The 21,968-nt window shown below is 44.5% G+C and overlaps 1 protein-coding gene across 14 annotated transcripts in view; it reads right to left on the bottom strand.

Moving 5' to 3' along the window:
- The window catches only part of mapkap1 (MAPK associated protein 1), a 101,320-nt gene that overhangs the window by 42,199 nt on the left and 37,153 nt on the right, over nt 1-21,968 (bottom strand). For 10 of the 14 annotated variants that reach the window (XM_061847634.1, XM_061847637.1, XM_061847636.1 and 7 more), the window contains 5 exons: nt 14,534-14,572; nt 14,292-14,381; nt 3,084-3,232; nt 1,735-1,907; nt 1,471-1,647 (listed from right to left, as the gene is read on the bottom strand). In XM_061847634.1, the coding sequence (XP_061703618.1) occupies nt 1,471-1,647; nt 1,735-1,907; nt 3,084-3,232; nt 14,292-14,381; nt 14,534-14,572 (628 nt within the window). The remainder of the gene's footprint in view (nt 1-1,470; nt 1,648-1,734; nt 1,908-3,083; nt 3,233-14,291; nt 14,382-14,533; nt 14,573-21,968) is intronic. The other 4 variants (XM_061847641.1, XM_061847642.1, XM_061847643.1 and 1 more) reach the window with 1 other exon arrangement.

Here is a 21,968-nt window from a genome sequence, read left to right as displayed (position 1 = left end):
TATTCTCTACATCTAAACCAACTCCTCAGAAAAGCATCAAATCTCCGCGGTCCACTTCATGGGACTGTTATTGTTCGTCATCAGCGCCACGTCCCTCCCAACACGTCGAATTTCAACTGTGTGTGTTCTGGCTCAAACGCTTGAACATTGTACATTGTTATTTTTATTTTGTTTCCTCAATGGTCGGTATAGTGATAACACAGAGCATCAACTCGCTTTGCTGGCTCTCTGAACACAACACTTCCTTGTTACTATTTACGGCCTTCCACGCATGTGCTCCCCCAACTCCAACCCCTCCCCAGCGCCGCTGGTTCGCGAGAAGCTTTGCTGCTTGAAAAGTAAAATTTGGTGTTTAAAAAAAAAAGTCTGGCCACCTGCTATATGTCCACTACATCTAAACCAACTCCTCAGAAAAGCATCAAATCTCCGCGAACCATTTCATGGGACTGTTATTGTTCATCATCAGCGCCATGTCCCTCCCAACACGTCTAATTTTGCCTGTGTGTTCCGGCTCAAACGCTTGAACATTGTACATTGTTATTTCTATTTTGTTTGCTCAATGGTCGGTATAGTAATAACAGAGCATCAACTTGCTTTGCCGCCCACACCGCGGTGGCGGTTGAACCACAGCAGATTTTCGCTTCCGCTCCAGCGAGGGCCAAGCCGTAGCCGACGTCCATCCACGTCTCGCCGGTGACCGATTCTTGGCCGCCTTCCGCTCCTGTTCCAGTGCCGACCAATACCCGGCCACCTGATGACTACGCCTCGACGGAAACAGATCCACGGCCGCCTAATGACCATCCCTCGATGGGGAGCGATCCACGGCCGCCTGATGACCACGACTTGACAGTGATCGATTCTCGGCCCCCTGTTTCGGTGGCGACCCCTCCACGGCTGGATGATGACCACGCCTCAACAGCAACCCCACAGCGTCCTTTTGCCCAAGCCTTGGCAGTCCTCTACCAGCGTCGGCAACCGCCGGCTCGAGACCACGTCTTAGGAGGCCTTTGTCCGAAGCAGTCACTTGCTCCCGTCTGGTTCCTGCTGTGCCTTTGTGGACGTCCGTCCGAGTAACCCCGTTGGGGGATGGCCAAACCAAATCAGCATTTGCCAGTTCGTTACGTTCGCATTATTGCATTTTGGGATACTCCGCTACTGTGCGTAACTTTGCAAATGTTGTGTAGAGCATCCACTTGTCACAGCGTAGCTGTGCCTCCGTTTTTGTTCACGTCAAGTGTTTCCTCATAGTCATCTGACTTTTTCTTATGTTTTTGGATCTTGGCTGTAGCCTAGCGTTTTTGTGCTTCTGCCTGTTTTGGATTGCTTATTGGTCCATGACCTCAGTTTATAATAAAACCATGCTTAACATACTTTTTCATATTTTCCATCCTTATACAGAATCCGTGTTGGGTGTGTACCGTATTCATGAATTCATTCATTCATAATTTATATCGTGATTTTGTGACTTACATTCTTACAAACAGTGATTGTCTTGAACCAAGGCCTGGTGAGGAGTACTTCTCCACCAGTGCTAGAGTGCTGAAACCAAACTTGTGAATTGGCTCATTGGAGTCAAGAGGAGGGAAGTCTGTGTCCACCTCACCATCATCTTCCGCAATATGTAGGCAGTAAGCGCTCACATCTTCACTGTGAAAAGAGTAAACATTGGTAAATAAATTAAACCGATTTGTGATTGTGAAAATTTAATATACAATGAAATATTTTTGTACATACTTAAGTTTGGGTTCTCGTCCCTCACTTGTATATTGCCAACAGATAAGGCCAATAAGATCATGAACGCGGGCATTAGCAATGGTTACAACGGTCATGGGATGAACTTTCTCCTGAGCCATTTGCATTGAGAGGTAGACGTCTATCTTTTTTGTCGCTGTTGTGCCTATATGACCCTAGAACAAGGGCAAAAACACTTCACAGCGAAAGCACAGAAAATTCAAAGATAACAGCATTGCCTTTTGGTTGGAAACCACATCACATGTACAGGAAGCAGACTCTACCTTGAGTGTGTCGAAGACAAATACTAAGCAAAACACAGCACCACAAGCACGAACCCATCTTTATGTTTTACACCCTCATCATAGAAAGTACAAGAAAAAAAGCGTATCATGCAGCTTTTAAGTTGAAAGCCATCGTTCTGTCCCTCCCGGAAAGCTTGACATTAACAAATTGATGTGGAGGTGTTGGACATAACAGCATGAATAACTGCTGCGATAACAAAAGACAACGGAACCTTTCAGAGATTAAAACAGCCTGAATTTGAAAATGTTCTTGAGGACTGGGTGAAAGTCATCAGTCTGTGATGTGCTCTTAAAGGGCACTCCAAGGTGAGTGGGTGGCTTGGATGAAACTGGACGCATGCGAAGGTCATCCTTTTCTGAGGCCTGTCAATGGATCTTAAAAACGTGGAGCAATGTGAAAGAATCAACCATTAACGGATTTCAAAAGGTTAGACTGCTACGCAAGGAGAACAACACAACTTCAGTGGCAACTCTGTCTCGAGATGAAAATGAATGAGTGACAGAGACTGAAATGGTGTTTGAGGAGACGTTCTGAGGCTCTTCAACTCCAATACTGACGACAACAAACTAGTATTTTCAGTGAACAAATGGAGAATGATTAAAAATAATGACTTTTCTGTTTTGTTTGAGTCGCCATACTGGCGTTTACAGTCACAGTTTGGAAACAAGGAATGTTAATACACATTTACAAAGTATTTCTGCGTGAACATCTAATTTTAGAATGTACATACATTTATACCCACAACGTAGTCTGGTGTGACTAATGTATGTTACAAAAAAACCTCTAAACAGAGTGACCACAGCTTATTTAGTGCACTCTGTAGTGTGGAAAATAAGGTACTTCAATTTAACAATATGTTTTAGTTTTAGCTATACTACACTATACTACTACAGTGTTTCAATAATCATTCTGAGAGCAAAATACCCGACTAGAGGTCCTTTAAATCCCATGAACATGAAAACTCAAATCAGATTATTTAAGCCATGGTATGAAATTCTCATCTAGTGCAGTCACACCACCCCTTCCAAAAAAGCTGCAAAACTCACCTTGCCATCAAATTTGGAGTATTCATTGAAGGGGTTGTTGAGCTGCTGGGGACACTGCTCCAGTCGAAGTGAAAGGGTAGATTTCATACATGATGATTGCACTCTATCTTTGTAATCACGTTTTTCAAAAAATGACCCCAGATCCTCCACTTAACAGAAAGGAAAACAATAAAAACATGACAACTTAAAAACAATGCACATGAATATGGATGTTCATGTTTCAAATCAGGCAGTTTAGACTGAATACATTTTAAAGCTTCAATGATTACATTAGATTCACTACAACCGGGAGTTAGAGTATATTTTCATGTTAATTACTCAAAATACAAATTTGCAAATTATGCACACCATCAAAAAAAAAATAAAACGAACTCTGAAGAAAGCTGTCATAGTTCTGTCCTAATATGGATATAATATGACCTTTATTTATCTCACAATATTATCCCAGATACAAGTGGGTGAACTGATTGCAGTCAATCACAGGGCACAGAGGGAGAGAGACAGTCACACTCACAATCACACCAAAGGGCAATTAAGAGTCGCCATTTAATGCATGTTTTTTTTGGATGTGGGACGAAATCAGACTGCCCAGAGAAAACCCACTCAAACACAGGGAGAAAATGCAAACTCCACACAGGCGGGGGCTGGGATTTGAAACCCAGTCCTGAGAACTGTGAGGCCAACGCTCTACAGCTGCACCACCGTGCCGTCCCTCCTTTGCACAATATAATCTTATTCTGAGTGTTGCACTGTCAACTGGTCATTAATTCTAGCAAAGTTAAGACACACTTTTGTTCGCTGCAATCACCACTTGTGTGGTCTTCTTTTGGGTTGCCCAAATACAGCTTTATGCATCGTTGCAAGTTTTTGGACAATCTTACATCAAGAGGTTCTTCGGTCTCAAGTGACAAGAACAGCAAGTATGTGAAAATATCTGATTCCTGCTCATGAGTGGCAGTATACATTTGCGTGACAGAAACATTACCTTAACACATCTTTACTTGAAGTAACCCACATGCTCTCTGAATTACACAATAATAAATTAACTGAACAATGCTTTCATTTAAAGGCCCCCTGAGATCCCTGTTTTAGTATTTAATTTTGATTTAAAAAATTATCCTTTATCAGGTTTGCATAGTAATTTTTGTTGGCAATGCCCAACATCTTTTTTTCAATCTATTATCATCAAGTTGGTATTTTTGGCTTGGCATTTGATACAGTCATATTTCTTATTTCTCAATGTCAAAGCTCTCAATTTACTGGTTGGTCTACGTTCCTATCGTCACCTGCGGTCACAAGCTATGGGTCGTGGCCAAAAGAACAATACCCCGGATACAAGTGGGCAAAATGAGTTTCCTCCGCATCTGGGTAGAGCTGGTTGCTCCCCTGCATTGAGAGGAGTCAAATGATGTGGCTCGAGCATCTGTTTAAGATGCCTCCTGTTACCTCCATGGTGAGGTATGGAAACGTACCACCGGGAGGAGACCCCGGGGACGACCCACACACGGTGGACAGACTACGTTTCTTGGCTTGTCTTAAACGTCTCAGGATCCTCTCTGAAAAGATGGAGGAAGTATGGAGGGGAGAGGGAAGCCTGGGCTTTCTTGCTAAAGCTACTGCCCCCGCGACCCGACAATGGATGCATGGATGTGAATGGATGGAGGAATGTCTCATTATTATAGCGGCTAAAGTTATGATTGACACTTTCCTCACGAGATATACTTCCGAATGTACACTTGACTTGAAAATTTCAAGAGACGCTGGTAATAACCTAAGTAATCCACTTATCCCAATAAAGTAGAACAAATAATATCAGCAAGTTGTGTGTATAAACGTGAAATTAAAATGGGGAAAAGTATTAAACACATGAGGAAAGCGAGGTGCAAATAGGCATGGAAAGCCAATACAACACCTCAAATCTTCAAAGAACCATTTGTTCCCTTAAAATGCATGCAAATTGCAAATGCTCAAATTGGGAAGAATGGATGGAACACAAGCAGCACCCTCTTGTGGTGGAGTTACTGCAGGCCGTGAACTGTGCCAAAGATTTGACCAAATAGCATTACTATTATGTAAAATTTACATTTTACATTTACAAGAATGCTCCCAGAATAAATCATGACAATATCACGAATTTGCATCTTGCTTGAAGCAAATCAGATGCAAAATCTGTTCGGCAACTGAATCAGATGAGATGTTTTACCTCACAAGACAAGTCACATCACAAATATAAAGTGTTTTGAGCCACCACATTAAATTGAAACACTCTTTGCATGGATTAAACAGGGTGTACGTGACAATGCAAGAGCTGGGGACGAATTAATTCATCTTTTATTTCCACTGGTTTAAAAACAAAAATTCCATCCATCCACCCATCCATCCATTTTCAACTGCTTCTGCGGGTCGTGTCACGGGGGTATAAGATTTAGCAGGAATACCCAGACTTCCCTTTCACCAGACACTTCATCCAGCTCTTCCACAGGGATCCCGAGGTGTTCACAGGACAGCCAAGAGACATAGTATTTCCAGCATGTCCTAGGTCATCCCCGGAGTCTCTTTCTGGTGGGCCGTCCCTAGAACACCTCACAAGGAAGGCATATGAGACATCCAGATCACATGACCCAGCCACCTCATCTGGCTCCTCTGATTGCAGAGGAACAGAGGCTCAACACTGAGCCACTCCCAGATGACTGGGGTACCTTGCAAGTGCCTCAGGAATTTCACAGGCCTCGATAGGACTCTTTCTTCAGCTTGAGAGCATCCCTTGCTGTTGGTTTCCAACGTGTTCGCGCGTTGCCGCCACGACAGGCTCCAACCACCTTATAGCGACAGCACCGATTGGCTGCCTCAGCAATGGAGGCGCGGAACACTGTTCACTCGGACCCCGCATCCCTTGGAACATGGGCAAAGTTATTTTGGATGTGGGAGTTGAAATTCCTTCTGACCAGGGAACCTGCCATCCATTCCCAGCAGGCCCTTACAATATGTTTGGGCCGGCCATGTCAGACCAGAACCTTCCCCCACCATCGGCGCAAACTCACCACCAGGTGGTGATCAGTTCACAGCTCCGCCCCTCTACTCACCCGAGGTCTCACTGTCAAACACCCTTCCAGGTCTCAGTGTCATTGCCCACGTGGGCACTTAAGTCCCCCAGTAGCATGATGGAGCCCCCAGAGGGAGCGCTCTCCAGCACTCCCTCTCAAGACTCCAAAAAGGGCGGGTACTCTTCACTTCTGTTTGGTGCATAGGCAGAAACAACAAGAAGGGGGACTCATATTATTACGGGGTGTGCTCGGCCAAGCCCCATAGGTGCAGGCCCAGCCAGTAGGCGCTCGCCTTTGGGCCCCACCTGCAGGCTTGGCTCCAGAGGGAGGCCCTGGTGACCAGCGTCCGGGCAAGGGAAACCTGAGTCAACTATTCCTATTCGTCATAGGGATTTATGGAGCCGTACTCTGTCTGGTCCCTCACCTAGAACCTCTTTGCCGTGGGTGAACCTACCAGGGGCGTGAAGCCCAAGACAACTTAACTCCCAGGTTCACGCAAACACAAACACACAAACCCCTCCACTACAATAAGGAGACTCAAGGAGGGGCCACAAAATTTCCATCTGTCCATTTCCAAGCCGCTTATGCTCAGAACAGTCACAGGAGTGCTGGAGCCTATCCTGGGCAACTTTGGCCAAAAGGCAGACTACACCCAGAACTGGTTGCCAGTCAGTCCACAGCCAGCAAAGCATCACTGAGTGGGAACTGAACCCACACTATTTACATTAAAGTCAGGCAAGTGGACCCCCACACCAACAAAAATTATGACAATTAATACTAAGATGTACAGTCTTCCTTTTGTTCCCTGGGTCAGACCCACTCTCTCTCCTGTACATAAGGCAGAATCCCCTTTGCTCTGCTCATTTTTGTCCAAGTCCCCCCCCAACTTGCCCGAGAAACTGCTGCACACCGAGGAACCCCCCCCCCCCAACCTCTCACAAATCCAACCTGTGTTTCATTTGCCCAAGAAACTGCAGCACAGCGAGGAAACCCCCAACCTCTCACAAATCCAACCTGTGTTTCCACGCCGACGAGTGCGGGGAGCAGAGAACCTCTATATGTGTGGAGGGTAGCCTACATACCAAAGATCCCTCTGGAAGGAATTGCAGTGCAGTTGTTCTCTGGACCCATGACGAACACTGTCACTCATAGACGCTTCTGCCACAATACCCTTGTTATTTTTTAGTTTTTGCCATCTATTCATTGCACCTTCATTTTTCCTCAAATCCACATGTTCAGCACCTGGCTCATCCATCGCGAAGAGGGACCCGTCTGCCTAAATTCTGTTTGACGCAAAGTAAGTGCGGCGTGTGGTTTCCCAAGGTAGAAATTCGTACAAGTTGGTGGATATTTTGTGATGAAGGTCACAAAAAATGTCAGGCTTGCATTTGCACCTCAATTCACACCTACGTCATTAGTTTAAGCCGTCACCTTATCGTGGTGAAAGGGTTTGTTTGTCCTGATGATCCTAGGAGCTAAGTTGTCCGGGGCTTCATGCCCCTAGTAGGGTCACCTTTGGCAAAAATGTTCTGGGTGAAGTACCAGACAAAGTACGACTCCAAAACCCCAACAATGGGCATGAAAATTGGATCTTGGTTTCCCTTGCCCAGACGCGGGTCACCTGGACCTCTCTCTGGAGCCAGGCCAGGAGTTGGGGCTCAAAGGCAAGCGCCTGGTGGACGGGCCTGCACCTGGCCAGGCACAACCCGAAAAGGAAACATGGGTCTCCCTTCCCATGGGCTCACCACCTGTGAGATGGGCCGTAGGGGTCAGATGCGATGTGAGCTGGGCGGTGGCCAAAGCTGGGGACCTCGGCAATCCGATCCCAGGTGACAGAAACTAGCTCTTGGGACATGGAATGTCACATCTTTGGCAAAGAAGGAGCCTGAGTTGGTGCATGAAGTCTCGAAGTTCTGACTTGGAGGGGCGTGACCGTCAAGAACGGCCCCCCTGATCAGAACCCGAGTGGTGTTCTGTTAATGAACTTCTGTGGTCACAGATTGTCCATAACAATCACCATGTTCAGGCATAAGGGTGTCCACATATCCACTTGGCACCAGGACACCCTAGATCGCAGTTCAATGATTGACTTTGTGATCGTGTCATCGGACCATGGGAAGAGTTCGTTGAGGTCAGGGGGAACGACTTCTAAACGGTTTCAAAGAAATTCTGGTCCACCCTCTGGTGTTTCAGGAGTGGGAAGCAGTGCACCGTCAACACGGTGTATAGTGGGGTTGGGGCACTGCTCAGTTCCTACCCTCACCTATGGGCATGAGCTGTGAGTCGTGACTGAAAGAACAAGATCCCGGATACGAGCGGCTGAAAATAGTTTCCTCCGCAGGGTGTCTGGGCTCTCAGTTAGAGATAGGGTGAGAAGCTCGGTCATCTGGGAGGGGCTTAGTGTCGAGCCGCTGTTTCTCCACATTGAGAGGTGCCAGATGAGGTGGCTCGTGCATCTGATTCTGGATACTCCCTGGTGATGTGTTCCAGCCATGTCCCACCGGAAAGAGAACCCAGGGATGACCCAGGACACGCCGGAGAGACCATGTCTCTTGGCTGGCTTGGGAATGCCTCGGGATCCCTCCGGAAGAGCCGGAAGAAGTGGCTGGGGAAAGGGAAGTCTGGGTATCCTTGCTGAAGCTACTTCCCCCGCAACCCCACCCAGAAAAGCGGTAGAAAATGGATGGATCATTAGTTCAATATGCTTTACCAATGTTTATCAATGCAGCCCTATTGGGGCTAATACAGCCCTTTGAAGGCCCAAGCCAGTGCAATCTGTAGGCCGGTCCAAAGCTTAGAAAAATGGAGAGGCTTGTGTCAGGAAGAGCATCCGGCGTAAAACTGCGCCAAACAAATATGATTTTGAATGTTGGGACTATGATAGGAAAAGCTCAGGAGTTGGTTGACATGATGATTAGGAGAAAGATTGATATATTGTGAATCCAAGAGAGCAAGTGGAAAGGTAATAAGGCCAGAAAATTCGGAGCAGGGTTTAAATTATTTTACAATGGAGTAGATGGGAAGAGAAATGAAGTGGGGGTTATTTTAAAGGAAGAGCAACCTAAGGTGGTGAAAACAGGTGAAAATGTGAAATTGAGGGTGTTATGTATAATGTGATTGTCAATTGCTATTGTGTGTGATGTGTGTAAAGGTGATTAAGAATAGCAATGGAAATATGTTGACTGGTGCCAGTCGTGTGCTAAGTAGATGGAAAGCATAGTTTGAGAAGTTAATGAATTAAGAAAATAAGAGAGAAGGAAGAGTAGAAGAGGCAAGTGTGAAGGACCAGGAGTAGCAACGATTAGTCAGGGGGAACTTTGAAAGCCACTGAACAGGATGAAAAATGGAAAGACAGTTGGTCCTGATGACATACTTGTGGAGATATGGAAGCAATTTGGAGAGGTGCCTGTGGAGTTTTTGACCAACTTATTCAATAGAATACTACTGGGCGAGAAGATGCCAGAAGCATGGAGAAAAAGTTTGCTAGTTCCCATTCTTAAGAACAAAGGCAATGTTCAGAGCTGTGGAAACTACAGAGGCATAAAGTTGATCAGCCACACGATGAAGTTGTGGGAAAGAGTTGTAGAGGTTAGACTCAGGAAAGAAGTAAGTATCTGCGAGCAACAGTATGGTTTCATGCCTAGAAAGAGTACCACACAAATGCATTATTTTCCTTGAGGATGTTCGAGGAAAAGTACAGAGAAGGTCAGAAGGAGCTACACTGTGTCTTTGTAGACCTAGAGAAAGCCTATGACAGAGAACCAAGAGAGGAACTGTGGTACTGCATGCACAAGTCTGGTGTGGTGGAGAAATATGTTAGAATAGTACAGGACATGTATGAGGGCAGCAGAACAGGGGTGAGATGTGACGTAGGTGTGACAGAAGAATTTCAGCTGGAGGTTGGAGTCCATCAGGGATCCACTCTGAGCGCCTTTATGTTTGCTACAGTAATGGATAGGCTGACATATAAGGTTGGACTGGAATCCCCTTGGACCGTGATGTTCGCAGATGATATTGTGATCTGCAGTGAAAACCGAGAGCAGGCGGAGATGGAGGCACGCACTGGAAAGGAAACGAATGAAGATTAGCCGAAGTAAAACAGAATATATGTGCATGAATGAGAGGGGCGGATGGGGAAGAGTGAAGCTCCAGGGAGAAGAGATAGCAAGGGTGGACGACTTCAAATACTTGGGGTCAAGAATCCTACGCAATGGTGAGTGTGGTTAGGAAGTGAAGAAACGGGTCCAAGCAGGGTTGAACAGCTGGCGGAAGGTGTCTGGTGTCCTATGTGACAGAAGAGTCTCCGCTAGGATGAAGGGCAAAGTTTATAAAAATGTGGTGAGGCCTGCCAGAAGGGGTGAGACAGGCTCTCGATAGACAGGAGAAGCTCCCTGAAGACTGGACTGGACTGTGAGCCATTTTCTTAGCTGCTTATCCTCACAAGGGTTCCATTTGTGCTGAAGCCTATCCCGGCTGTCAACCGGCAGGAGGCGTGGTACACCTTGAACTGGTTGCCAGCCAATCGCAGGGCACACAGACAGACAACAGTCGCACTCACAATCACATCTAAGTGGAATTTCGAGTGTCCAATTAATGTTGCATGTTTTTGGGATGTGAGAGGAAACCAAAGTGCCCAGAGAAAACCTACACAGGCGGGGCCGGTATTGAATGCTTTTGTGTCGCTACAGTATATCAAACTCACTGTCGGGGGGCCACATCCAAACCGCCACATCATTTTGCGGGCACATATTTAATTAATGAAATGTTGGAAACATTTTTTGTTGTCAAACCACTTTTTACAGTAAATTGAACAACAATAGAACACTATAATCCTTGACTTCTGATTTGAAAACTAGTGAGTCATCAATTTGTTGTCTATATACAACACTATGATTAGGCTTTTATATGGTTTCACAACTACAATGTCCCTCTGAGAAAAACAATACCAACAACGTGGCCTGCAACAACCTCTGCATAGTGTGTGCCGTCATGAAAAGCTCAAACAGTATGCTTCTAGAAAGAGTGATGCCACCTATCCCATTCGAGTGAAGTCTGTCAGCAAACTTGGCTGCCTCCAGAATGAAGGACAGGTACCGACAAACTCCAGTCGGTGGTCACTGCAAAAGCCAGCCCACCGTTGATTAAGCAACCACCCTCTCATCATTGCCTCTCACAGGCAAGGGGCCAGGGACAATTACTCAATGGCTACACATCTTTCTAGTGAGTTTACAAGTTCTGGCTATGTTACTATTTGTAATTTCTGATTGCTTAACCCTCGTATAATTGTATCTATGTATCACTTATCCCTATAGCTCGTGTTGTTAGCATCACGCTGGTACTTTGGCCTACTGTGAGTCAGATCCCTCAGGCTAGCTTCAATGTTGGTTGCTCTGGCCCCAGCAATACATGATAATGGCTGTTCTATGTTTAGAGTGATGGAGTCATCTATGACTAACGTGTGGTAGCCACCAGGAAAGCGGCCGATTAACAGGGCCACTAGGTCAAGTACAACCTATGCTATCAGGTGTGCCCACCAGATCTATAGTTAGATGGCGAACAAGTCCCTCTTGCAAGGAAACTCTGTTGGAGAAGTGTGAAATTGGTGAACGACCCCATACGTTTATTTGTACAGCATTTTGGAGGTGAAGTCTGGGAGATTGCCAGCAACCAAGGAGACTAGGCAAAGCTTGTAGTAAAACAGGGCTACACTGCTCTCAATTAACAGTCTCAATGTTAAAAACAAAGGTAAACCTAAAATGTTAAAATATACATAGAAAAGCATCAAGACTTTGTCTCCCAGGCCCACAAAGTGTTAAGTGATTGGAGCGGCATCAATATCTGTTCTGTTCCCTCACATTACATTCCAGTCAGAAGACCATTACAGTACTCAAGTCTACTTGAGATAAAAGCGTGTATGAGCTTTTCCTGGTCTTCTAGACAAATTCAAGCCTTCAAGATATGTTCTTCAGATGGTAAAAGGTAGTTTTGTGATTGATTTGATATGAGTCTTGAAAGTTATGTCAGAATCTTTTAGAACACCAAGGTTTTTGGACTTGGTCTTTGCTTCTTAAAGATAGTAAGTTTAGGTATTTACTCACTGCAGTATTTTTTTCTTGCCAAAAACTACCATTTTTTTGTGGTTTAGTTGGAGAAAACTCTACACACTCACCAAGTCACACAAACTACCACTCAAAAATCTAAGACTGGTGGCTCTTCAAACAAGCAGTGGGCGCAGACATTGTGTCCCTATTCTGCCTCAAACTCTAAGCAGACCATCTTGCTCGAGTCTTCTCAAAGATCTTTATCAGGTATCTAGAACTGTGTGAAGTACCAACCTGCTTCAAATGCTCCACCGTCGTCCCAGTCCCCAAGAAACCAGAAATCTTGGGTCTTAATGACAACATGCCTGTTGCTTTCACATCTGTGGTGATTAAATCCCTTGAATGTTTCATGCTGGTCTACCTCAAGAGCGTTGCAAGTCCCCAGCTGGACCAACTGCAGTTTGCCTACCAAGCTAACAGGTCTATGGACGATACAGTCAACATGTGTCTGCACTTCATCCTTGACCACCTCAAGAGTGAGGGAACCTATGCAAGGATCCTGTTCCTTGGATTTCAGCTCTCCATTCAAGACCATTATCCCCGAACTCCTCCAAGTTTCTCTAACTCAGCATCATGCCTAACATCTCTCAATGGATCTACAACTCATTCAAACACACCATCAGCTCCGGGACACTAAAAGGTTGTGTCCTCTCCCTGCTGCTCTTCTCATTCAAACTACTACACCGTATGGGACCCAGTTGTCAAAACCCTGAAGTTCACAGATGACACCACAGTCATTCAGCTCATCAAAGACGGCAACAAGTCTGCGACAAGAACAAGGACAAGGACAACAAGTAGTGAGGCTGGAGGTTTGGAGAGACCAATACAATGTGTTGCTGAAAGCACTGTAGAAATGATTGTGGACTTCAGGTGCCTCTCACGCTGTCTAACTGTTTTTTGTCAACCGTTGAAAACTTCTAGTTCTTGGGAATTACAGTCTCAGGATCTTAAGTGGGAGACAAACAATTCCATCCTCGAATAATCCTAGCAAAGGGTGTACTTCTTGAGACTGCTGAGGATGCACGGCCTGCCACAAGAACTGCCGAGGAAGTTCTACGCAGCAGTCATCGAATCAGTACTTTGTACCTCCATCACAGTCATGTTTGGGGCAGCCACAAAAAGGACAAACATTGACTGCAACAACCATCAAAACTGCTGAACGAATTGTTGGCAGCAGTCTATCCACCCTTGAGGACGAGCACGCCACTCGAACTAGGGTGGCAGCAACTACCGGAGACAAATTCAAATTCCTTGTTTTTACATAATTGGCTAATCAAGATGATTCACATACTGATGTAGGGTTTCACCAGGTGTGCTTTCCCCATGACTAATTTCTTAGAAAAATAAAATGTTACTATGCATAATACTTCTACCAGCCATTGTTGGGTGGGAGCCCGAGGGGCTGTGGGGCAGTATTATACATTGGTACAAGGAAAAATCTGCTGCAAAAGGGAAATTTGGGGGGGTGTTCAGTGGGTATTATACTTGAGAAATTACAGTACTTTGATGTGTAATCACAACAACAATCAAACTGATTTGATGGTGAAGAACAGATAAAACGCAACAGTAACAGTGTTTTATTATCATTCTATTAAATAGCAAGTTTAGCGTGACCAAGGAGGGCAACACACTCAGTGTGCTGGTAGGTGTTTCCCTCAATACCTGGAGACCTCATTGGCAAACTGGTGATGGAATATTCAGTCTTCAGAGCGAGAGGAAGACCAAAGAGAAGGTTGATGGATGTGGTGAGGAATGACACGAGGGTAATTTGGGGTGAGAGAGGAAGATGCAGGAGATAGGCTAAGATGGAAAAAAATGACACGCTGTGGCGACCCCTAACAGGACAAGCCAAAAGGAAAAGCAGAAGAAGAAGATTCAGTCTTCATGTGCGTTGGTCACATAACTTGCAACACAATTTTATTATTTTCAGTTATAAGTAATAATAATGCCAAATTTATTCACACTAGGGTATTTTAAATAAACAAGAGAATGACGACCTATAATAAAAACAAGGAATACTAGAATATTAAGTTGAAATGCTCAGAAATGCTAAGGTAGACTACCTGATTGAGAGGAAGATCTCTCTTTCCACTGAATATTTTTACATTTGATTTGGTTTTGACGTTCCTTCCTCAGTCTTTCAAGTCTTTGGGCTGGAAAAAAAGGAGCACAAATGCAAAATTTGAGTTAAACTCAAAAAGACAAGTCTGTTGAATGATACTAAGAATCAAGCATTGTGTAAAAGAAAACTGAAATGTGCTTCAAACACATTGAATGTTAAACTGGATCATCCCTCTTATCTTACCAGCAGCCTTGGGTTTCTCATGGCTATCTTGTTGGAGTCCTAATAAAACAGCCACAATAAATAAAGTCTTAATCCCTGTTCGGAATGAATGCATCTTTCTAACCAGAAACAGAAATCTTGACCAATGTTTCCCCAATTGAAATCACAAGAATCAGGTGAGCCCACAAGAAACATTCGTGGACATTTGAACAAACAAAATCCACATCAAATTAATGCTAGAAAAGAAACACTAAATGAAATGAAATTGATTAAAACTCATCACACCAAAATACCACACCCTGTAACTAGATGTGAATGTCATAGCTTTTTGGAATCAATTGTCCACACTTATGTCTGTTAGTCATTGCCTTTGATTATTCATACATTGCTAAAACAGTGCTACTAATTGTATTCAAATGTTTACATGCAGTCTGACATTTTTATTCTAAACAATAATTAAAGATGGAATACATCATTGAAATTAACTTTTTCATCTGTTTGACGTCTGACAAGCTGACATTTTTTGTCCATGAAGATTAATGAGCTTGTCATACTCGCCTTAAAAACTAATTGCAAGCCCAAGTCGCGACTTTCGATCAACTGTGTTTCACAGAGAAACGAGTATATAACTGTATGTTTGTGATCATGAACATATTTTACATGAGCCTTTGGTAAATTTTCATCTTTGTCATAGTAAGTCCATCAAACCTTTCAGAATTTCTAAGGTTCCCGTGATACTTTGACAGTATTCCTTGCCATTTTTTGCTCCATGGGTGAATTTCAATAAAGACCATTTAATGGATGGGTAAAGAACAAAAAATAAATTTAAAAAAAACAGCAAAGGATTAATACTACAACTCACCATTACACTGAATACAGTTGTTTTGATTAGAGGGAGCCCATTGTTCATTTCTCTTGGCGTAGTCTCTTTGTTTCCCATGAATTCCAAAGGACTAACTTTTATGACGGGGTTTGGGCTCAATGTGCTGTTGTAGTTTTGACTACAACAGTTCTCAAACATAATTAAATGTGGCATGCTCATATATTAGAATATTATTGTTCAGAAGAAAAAAAAGAGCACCAACAACAACCCACAGCTGTCTTCAGGCACCTCAGCTGCCTTGGACTACCTGTTCCACTTCTCCTATATCTCTCGTGATTGGCCTGTTTTAGTGGCATGCTGTAATGACATGTTCACCATTTCTCCCGGCCCCATATAGCGCCTATATCGCCATCTTCTCTGTTGATTTTGTTGCATAATTAAACATATCACCTGTTTTTTTAGGTCCATTTGTTCAAGCAAACACTATTCCACAGTTATCATTGTTCTTGTTTTGTTCCTTGTTACGGAAAGAAAAATAAAACGGCGACCGCAAAAGACCAAACTGTGATGAAGAAAATCCACGCTCTGCTGTCTTAGCCAATACCAGCCGTACTTAAACCTCTGACTTGGAGAAGAACTGCAGCACATTTTCAAAATTGCGAATGTGGGTTACGCTGGAGTATAAAGGAAAACCCCCGTCAGATAGAGCTTAGATAGAGAATAACTTGAATAACAGTAAAAAGTACAATGAAATAATTGCTCAAAGTAATGAGTAAATAGTAAAAAAAAAAATTTAACCACAGCATCTTCTTCTTTTCCTTTCAGCCTTTTTAGAGGCCCCGTAGCTCAGTGGTTAGAGCACTGGTTTGGTAATCCAGGGGTTGTGGGGCCTCCGCTCCCTGAGAAGGGTTGCGTCAGGAAGGGCATCCGGCGTAAAAATTGTGCCAAACATATATGTGTGTTCATCTGAGATGACACGCTGTGGCGACCCCGAAAGGGACAAGCCGAAAGAAGAACAACAACTTTCAGATTAGGGGTCACCACAGCGTGTCATCTTTTTCCATCTAAGCGCATCTCGTGCATCTTCCTCTGTCACACCCACTGTTTTATACAGTGTTTCATACATGTCCTGAACTATTCTAACATATTTCTCCGCCACACCAGACTTACGCATGGAGTACCACAGTTCCTCTCTTGGTACTCTGTCATAGGCTTTCTCTAGATCCACAAAGAAACAATGTAGCTCCATCTGACCTTCTCTGTACTTTTCCACGAGGACCCTAAAGGCAAATAATGCATCTGTGGTACTCTTTGTAGGTATGAAACCATACTGTTGCTTGCAGATACTTACTTCTGTCCTGAGTCTAGCCTCCACTACTCCTTCACATAACTTCATTGTGTGGCTCATCAACTTTATTCCTCTATAGTTCCCACAGCTCTGAACATCGCCTTTGTTCTTAAAAAATGGGAACTAGCACACTTCCTCCATTCTTCAGGGATCTTCTCACCCGCTAGTATTCTGTTGAATAAATTGGTCAAAAACTCCACAGCCAGCTCTCCAAATTGATTCCATATCTCCACAAGTATGTCATCAGGACCAACTGCCTTTCCATTTTTCATCCTTTGTAATGCCTTTCTAACTTCCCCTTTATTAATCATTGCAACTTCCTGGTCCTTCACACTTGCCTCTTCTACTCTTCCTTCTCTATCGTTTACTTCATTCTGCAACTTCTCGAAGTATTCTTTCAATCTATTTAGCACACTACTGGCACCAGTCAACACATTTCCATCTCTACCCTTAATCAACCTTAGCTGCTGCACATCCTTCCCATCTCTATGCCTCTGTCTGGCCAACCAGAAGGGATCATTTTCTCTTTCTTTTGTGTCCACCCTGGTGTACATGTCGTCATATGCCTCTTGTTTAGCCTTCGGCACCTTTACCTTTGCTCTATGTCACATCTCAATGTATTTCTTTCGCCTCTCTTCAAGTCCTTTCAGTGTCCCACTTTTTCTTTGCTAACCTCTTTCCTTGTATGACTTCGTGAATTTTGGAGTTCCACCACCAAGTCTCCTTCTCCCCTTTCCCACCAGAAGACACACCAAGTACTCTCCTGCCTGTCTCTCTGATCACCATGGCTATAGTAGTCCAGTCTTCCGGGAGCTCCTCCTGTCCATTGAGAGCCTGTCTCACTTCTTTCCGAAAAGCCGCACAACATTCTTCCTTTCTCTGCATTCTCACATCCTACCTATGGGGCATAGCCACTAATCACATTATACATAAAACACCCTCAATTTAAAATTTCAGTCTCATCACTCAATCTGATAATCTTTTCACCTCTAAAACATTCTCAACGAGCTCTTCCTTGAAAATAACCCCTACTCCATTTCTCTTCCTATCTACTCCATGGTAAAATAATTCAAACCCTGCTCCTAAACGTCTCGCCTTACGACTTTTTCACCTGCTCTCTTGAATGCTCAATATATCAACCTTTCTCCTAATTATTATGTCAACCAACTCCTGACCTTTCCCTGTCATAGTCCAAACATTCAAAGTCCTAAACTTAGTTGTAGGCTCTATGCATCCCTCTTCTTCTGCCAAAGAATCCGGTTTCCTCCTCTTCTTTGTCTTCGACCCACAGTAGCTGAATTTCCACCAACTCCCTGCAGGTTCGCGGTGCCGGGGGTGGGTGTTGTTAACCCGGGCCACGACCAATCCAGTCTGGTATTCTTTAGATGAACGCTTATATTTGTTTGGCACAGTTTTATGCCGGATGCCCTTACTGACACAACCCTCTGCATTATCTGGGCTTGGGACCGGCCTACAGATTGCACTGGCTTGTGCCCCCATAGGGCTCCATTTTTTTTTTTTTTAACCACAGCATATCAATAAAAGATTACAAACTAAAACGTGAATGTGAAATTGATATTTCTGTCTGTATAAAAAACCCAAACCCTAACCCAAGACATTTGAAATTTACTGTGCAGTATTTTCTCAAGTTTGAAAAAAAGTTTGAGCTGAAAAATCCACATTTATGAAAGGCAGTACCAAACATATACAGTATGTCTGTTATTTTTATTCATCTGCATATAAACAAGATGGTGGCACGGTGGAACGGCTGGAAAGCGTTGGCCTCACAGTTCTGAGGACCTGGATTCAATCCCGGCCCTCCCCGTGTAGAGTTTGGATGCTTTCCCCGTGCCTGCGCGGGTTTTCTCAGGGCACTCAAGTTTCGTCCCACATTCTAAAACATGCAACATTAATTGGACACTCTAAATTACCCCTAGGTCTGATTGTGACTGCAACTGTTATCTGTCTCCATGTCCCCTGCGATTGGCTCTCTCGCTCTCTCTCTACCTCCTTCCGCTCCGCCATTTTCTACACTGTTAAGTGTGTGTGCGTTACAACCTCTCGAATTAAAAATACCTCCAAAGCACTGTGGTTGATCTTAAAGCTGCCGTCGAAGCACCCAAACATGAGAGGATGAAGTGAGAGGATTGTTCAAAATGGGAGCTGCGTTTGTTTTTTGAACATTGGATTGCAGAAAAAGCGCCTGGTGACTGAGGAAGAGGAGGGAACTGCATTCACTTTCACGGGTTGCAGAAAAACGGCCTGGTTACTGAGGAAGAAGAGGGACCTGCGTTCACTTTCGCGGGTTGCAGAAAAAAAGCCCGGTAACTGAGAAAGAGGAAGCTGATGGATTGGCAAAAAAGTAAAACGTTTGAATATGATCAAAGACGGCAGAAGTTACACTTTGTGGTGCCATTATGGCGTGAATGAATCAGTGGGGGCTACATAAAGAATCATTACATCTGTAAAACCGCTTCAATAACTTTGAATAAGGAAGCGAAATGTGTGACGATGAACCTAAAAAAAAAACTTTAAAAAAAACTTAGTCCATGTTCCAAGGGAGGAGATAGACATCGAGTCCAAGTGGAATATGCTCCATGTCTCCATTGCTGAGGCGGTTGGCCAGAGCTGTGGCCATAAGGTGCGTCAGTGCCTTTCATGTCGGCAAACCTTGAACACGCTGGTGAACACCAACAGTGAGGGATGCCATCAGGCTGAAGGAGTCATTTCTGGCATGTGGAACTCCCGAGGCAGCTAATAGGTACCAGCTGGCCTAGCGGAATGCAGCTTCGGTGATGAAACCCGGGCATGGGAGGAGTTCGGTTAGGCCATGGAAAACAACTTCAAGACGATTTTGAGGAAATTTTGGTCCACCGTCCAGCATCTCAGGAGGGGGAAGCGGTGCACTGTCAACACTGTGTATTGTGACGATGGCGCACTGCTAACCTCAACTCGGGACATTGTGAGTTGGTAGGTAAAATACTTTACTCCTGAATTCGCCCAACACGCCTTCCCATGAGGAAGCAGAGTCTGAGGCAGCCTCTTCTATCTCTGGGGTTGAGGTCACCTAGGTGGTTAAACAGCTTCTCAGTGGCAGGGCTCCAGGGGTGGATGAGATTCTCCTGGAGTTCCTCAAGGCTCTGGATGTTGTGGGGCTGTCCTGGTTGACACGCCTCTGGAACATTGCATGGAGATATGGGACTACATCTGGAGTGGCAGACCGGGGTGATGGTCCCTATTTTAAGATGCGGGGTGGTGGACCAGAGGGTGTGTTCCAACTACAGGGGGATCACACTCCTCAGCCTCCCTGGTACAGTCTACTCAGGGGTGCTGGAGAGCAGGGTCGGTCGGGAACCTGCATCTCAAATTTTGGAGGAGCAATGTGGTTTCCATCCTCGCCGTGGAACAGTGGACCAGCTCTAGATCCTCGACAGGCTCATTGAGGGTACATGGGAGTTGGCCCAACCAGTCTACATGTGTTTTGTGGACTTGGAGAAGGCATTTGAATGTGTCTCTCGGACAGTCCTGGAGTACCCGAGGAGTAGAGGGTGTCCGGCTTAGTGACCTCAGCATTGCATCTCTGCTCTTTGCAGATCATGTGCTTCTGTTGGATTCATCAAGCTGTCAGTGTTGAGTCGCTGCTCCTCCGCATTGAGAGGAACCAGACAAAGTGTCTGAGGTATTGGATTTGGATGCCCCGCAGACGCCTCACTGGTGAGGTCTCCCGCAATGTCCCACCGGAAAGAGACCCCAGGGACGACCCATGACACGCTGAAGAGACAATGTCTCTCGGCTGGCCTGGGAACACCTCAGGATCCCTCCGGAGGTGCTGGATGAAGTGATTGGGAAAAGGGAAGTCTGGGTATCCCTGCCAAAGCTGCTGCCCCTGCAACCCAACTTGAAGAAGCGGTAGAAAATGGATGGATGGATTTTAAATTAATAATACTGTATACAGTGGTACATTTACTTGGGAAAGTTTCTACGAACAAAAAAAGTCAGGTTACGAAAAGCCTCCCTGGAATTTTTTTGTCTCTAATTACAAAAACAAAAACAAAAAAAAATTCAGGATACGAAAGCAAAAAATGTCTCTGGATTCTTCCAAACGTAAACATCCTGTACTGTTTCTTGGTTTGAAAGTGGCGCCATAGAGCTGCTCTCCCATTGGCTACCACCGGAATACCTTCCTGGCATCACATTGGCTAGGATGGATGTCAATCTTTAGCCAAGATGCGCATCCTGTCTCTTGGTTTCTTTGGTGCGATTGAGCTGCTACAGCCAAAGCATCTTCCTGGCATCACATCCCTCTATTGGCTAGGAGCGACGTCAATTTCTTTTTTTTTTTTTTTTCGGACGTCAATGTTTACCCATGATGAACTTCCTGTATCTTCACCACTGAATCCATTGTCACACACTCGTGCACACTGTACAGGTTATTTACGGATAAATCATGTTTTTCCACCATGGGCCCCAAGAAATTGATGGCCAGTGCCAGTGAGAAGATGAGAGTTTTTTTGTCCATCAAAACAAAATGAGTAATCATCGAGAAATAGGAAATATGCATGCATGTGGCTTCATGCTGATGCTGCTCCATGGGATTTTGAGAGGTTCGAAGGTTATGTTAAACCTGAAGTTGAGGAAATTGCTTTGCTGGGAAAGGCTGGGTTGGTTCAGGAGCACCACGACGATATTTTTGACGGATGAACAAAAGGAGCTGGATGCGATGCAACACACGGCAATGCAAGAGCAGTTTGCGGCGTAGAGGAGCCACAGTCAGCAGGCAGAGTTTTGACAAAATTCCATTACATTTCCAAATTTATTCAAAAGAATCACCCGGAAAATGTGTTAACTAGTCAGGCTATCGCTGACTTTGTTGACGTTTGACTTCCACATTTCCGCAAGATTATTAAAAGCAGTCAAAGGCAAGCATCCTTGGATTAGTACTTTATAAAATGTGGAAGGTTTATGTTCATGTTTGTTTTGAATTCAGAGTTTGTGGAATTTATTCATTTTTGTGGAATAAGTTGTGTGCGTGCCTCCTCCTGCGTCCCCCATGATGCCTCATCACGCAACCTTCTCTTTGGATTGTTGGTCAAGGTAAATGAACACTTTTTATTATTCATAACATCATGTACATTTTAAAATGTTGTTTTTAATGTAAATGAACATACTTTTCTATTATTCTTTATATTATGTACCCTTTGAATGCTTCTTTTTGGTGGCGGGGTGGTGTGTTCCGGGGTGGGGTGGGGGGAGCTTGGAACACATTAGGCTATTTACATGTAAAA

Source organism: Syngnathoides biaculeatus, chromosome 17 (genome assembly GCF_019802595.1).
Source record: "Syngnathoides biaculeatus isolate LvHL_M chromosome 17, ASM1980259v1, whole genome shotgun sequence".
In the NCBI taxonomy this organism is placed as follows: Eukaryota; Metazoa; Chordata; class Actinopteri; order Syngnathiformes; family Syngnathidae; genus Syngnathoides; species Syngnathoides biaculeatus.
The sequence above is the reverse complement of the archived record's forward strand: the minus strand, read 5'-3'. Positions and strand labels throughout refer to the sequence as shown.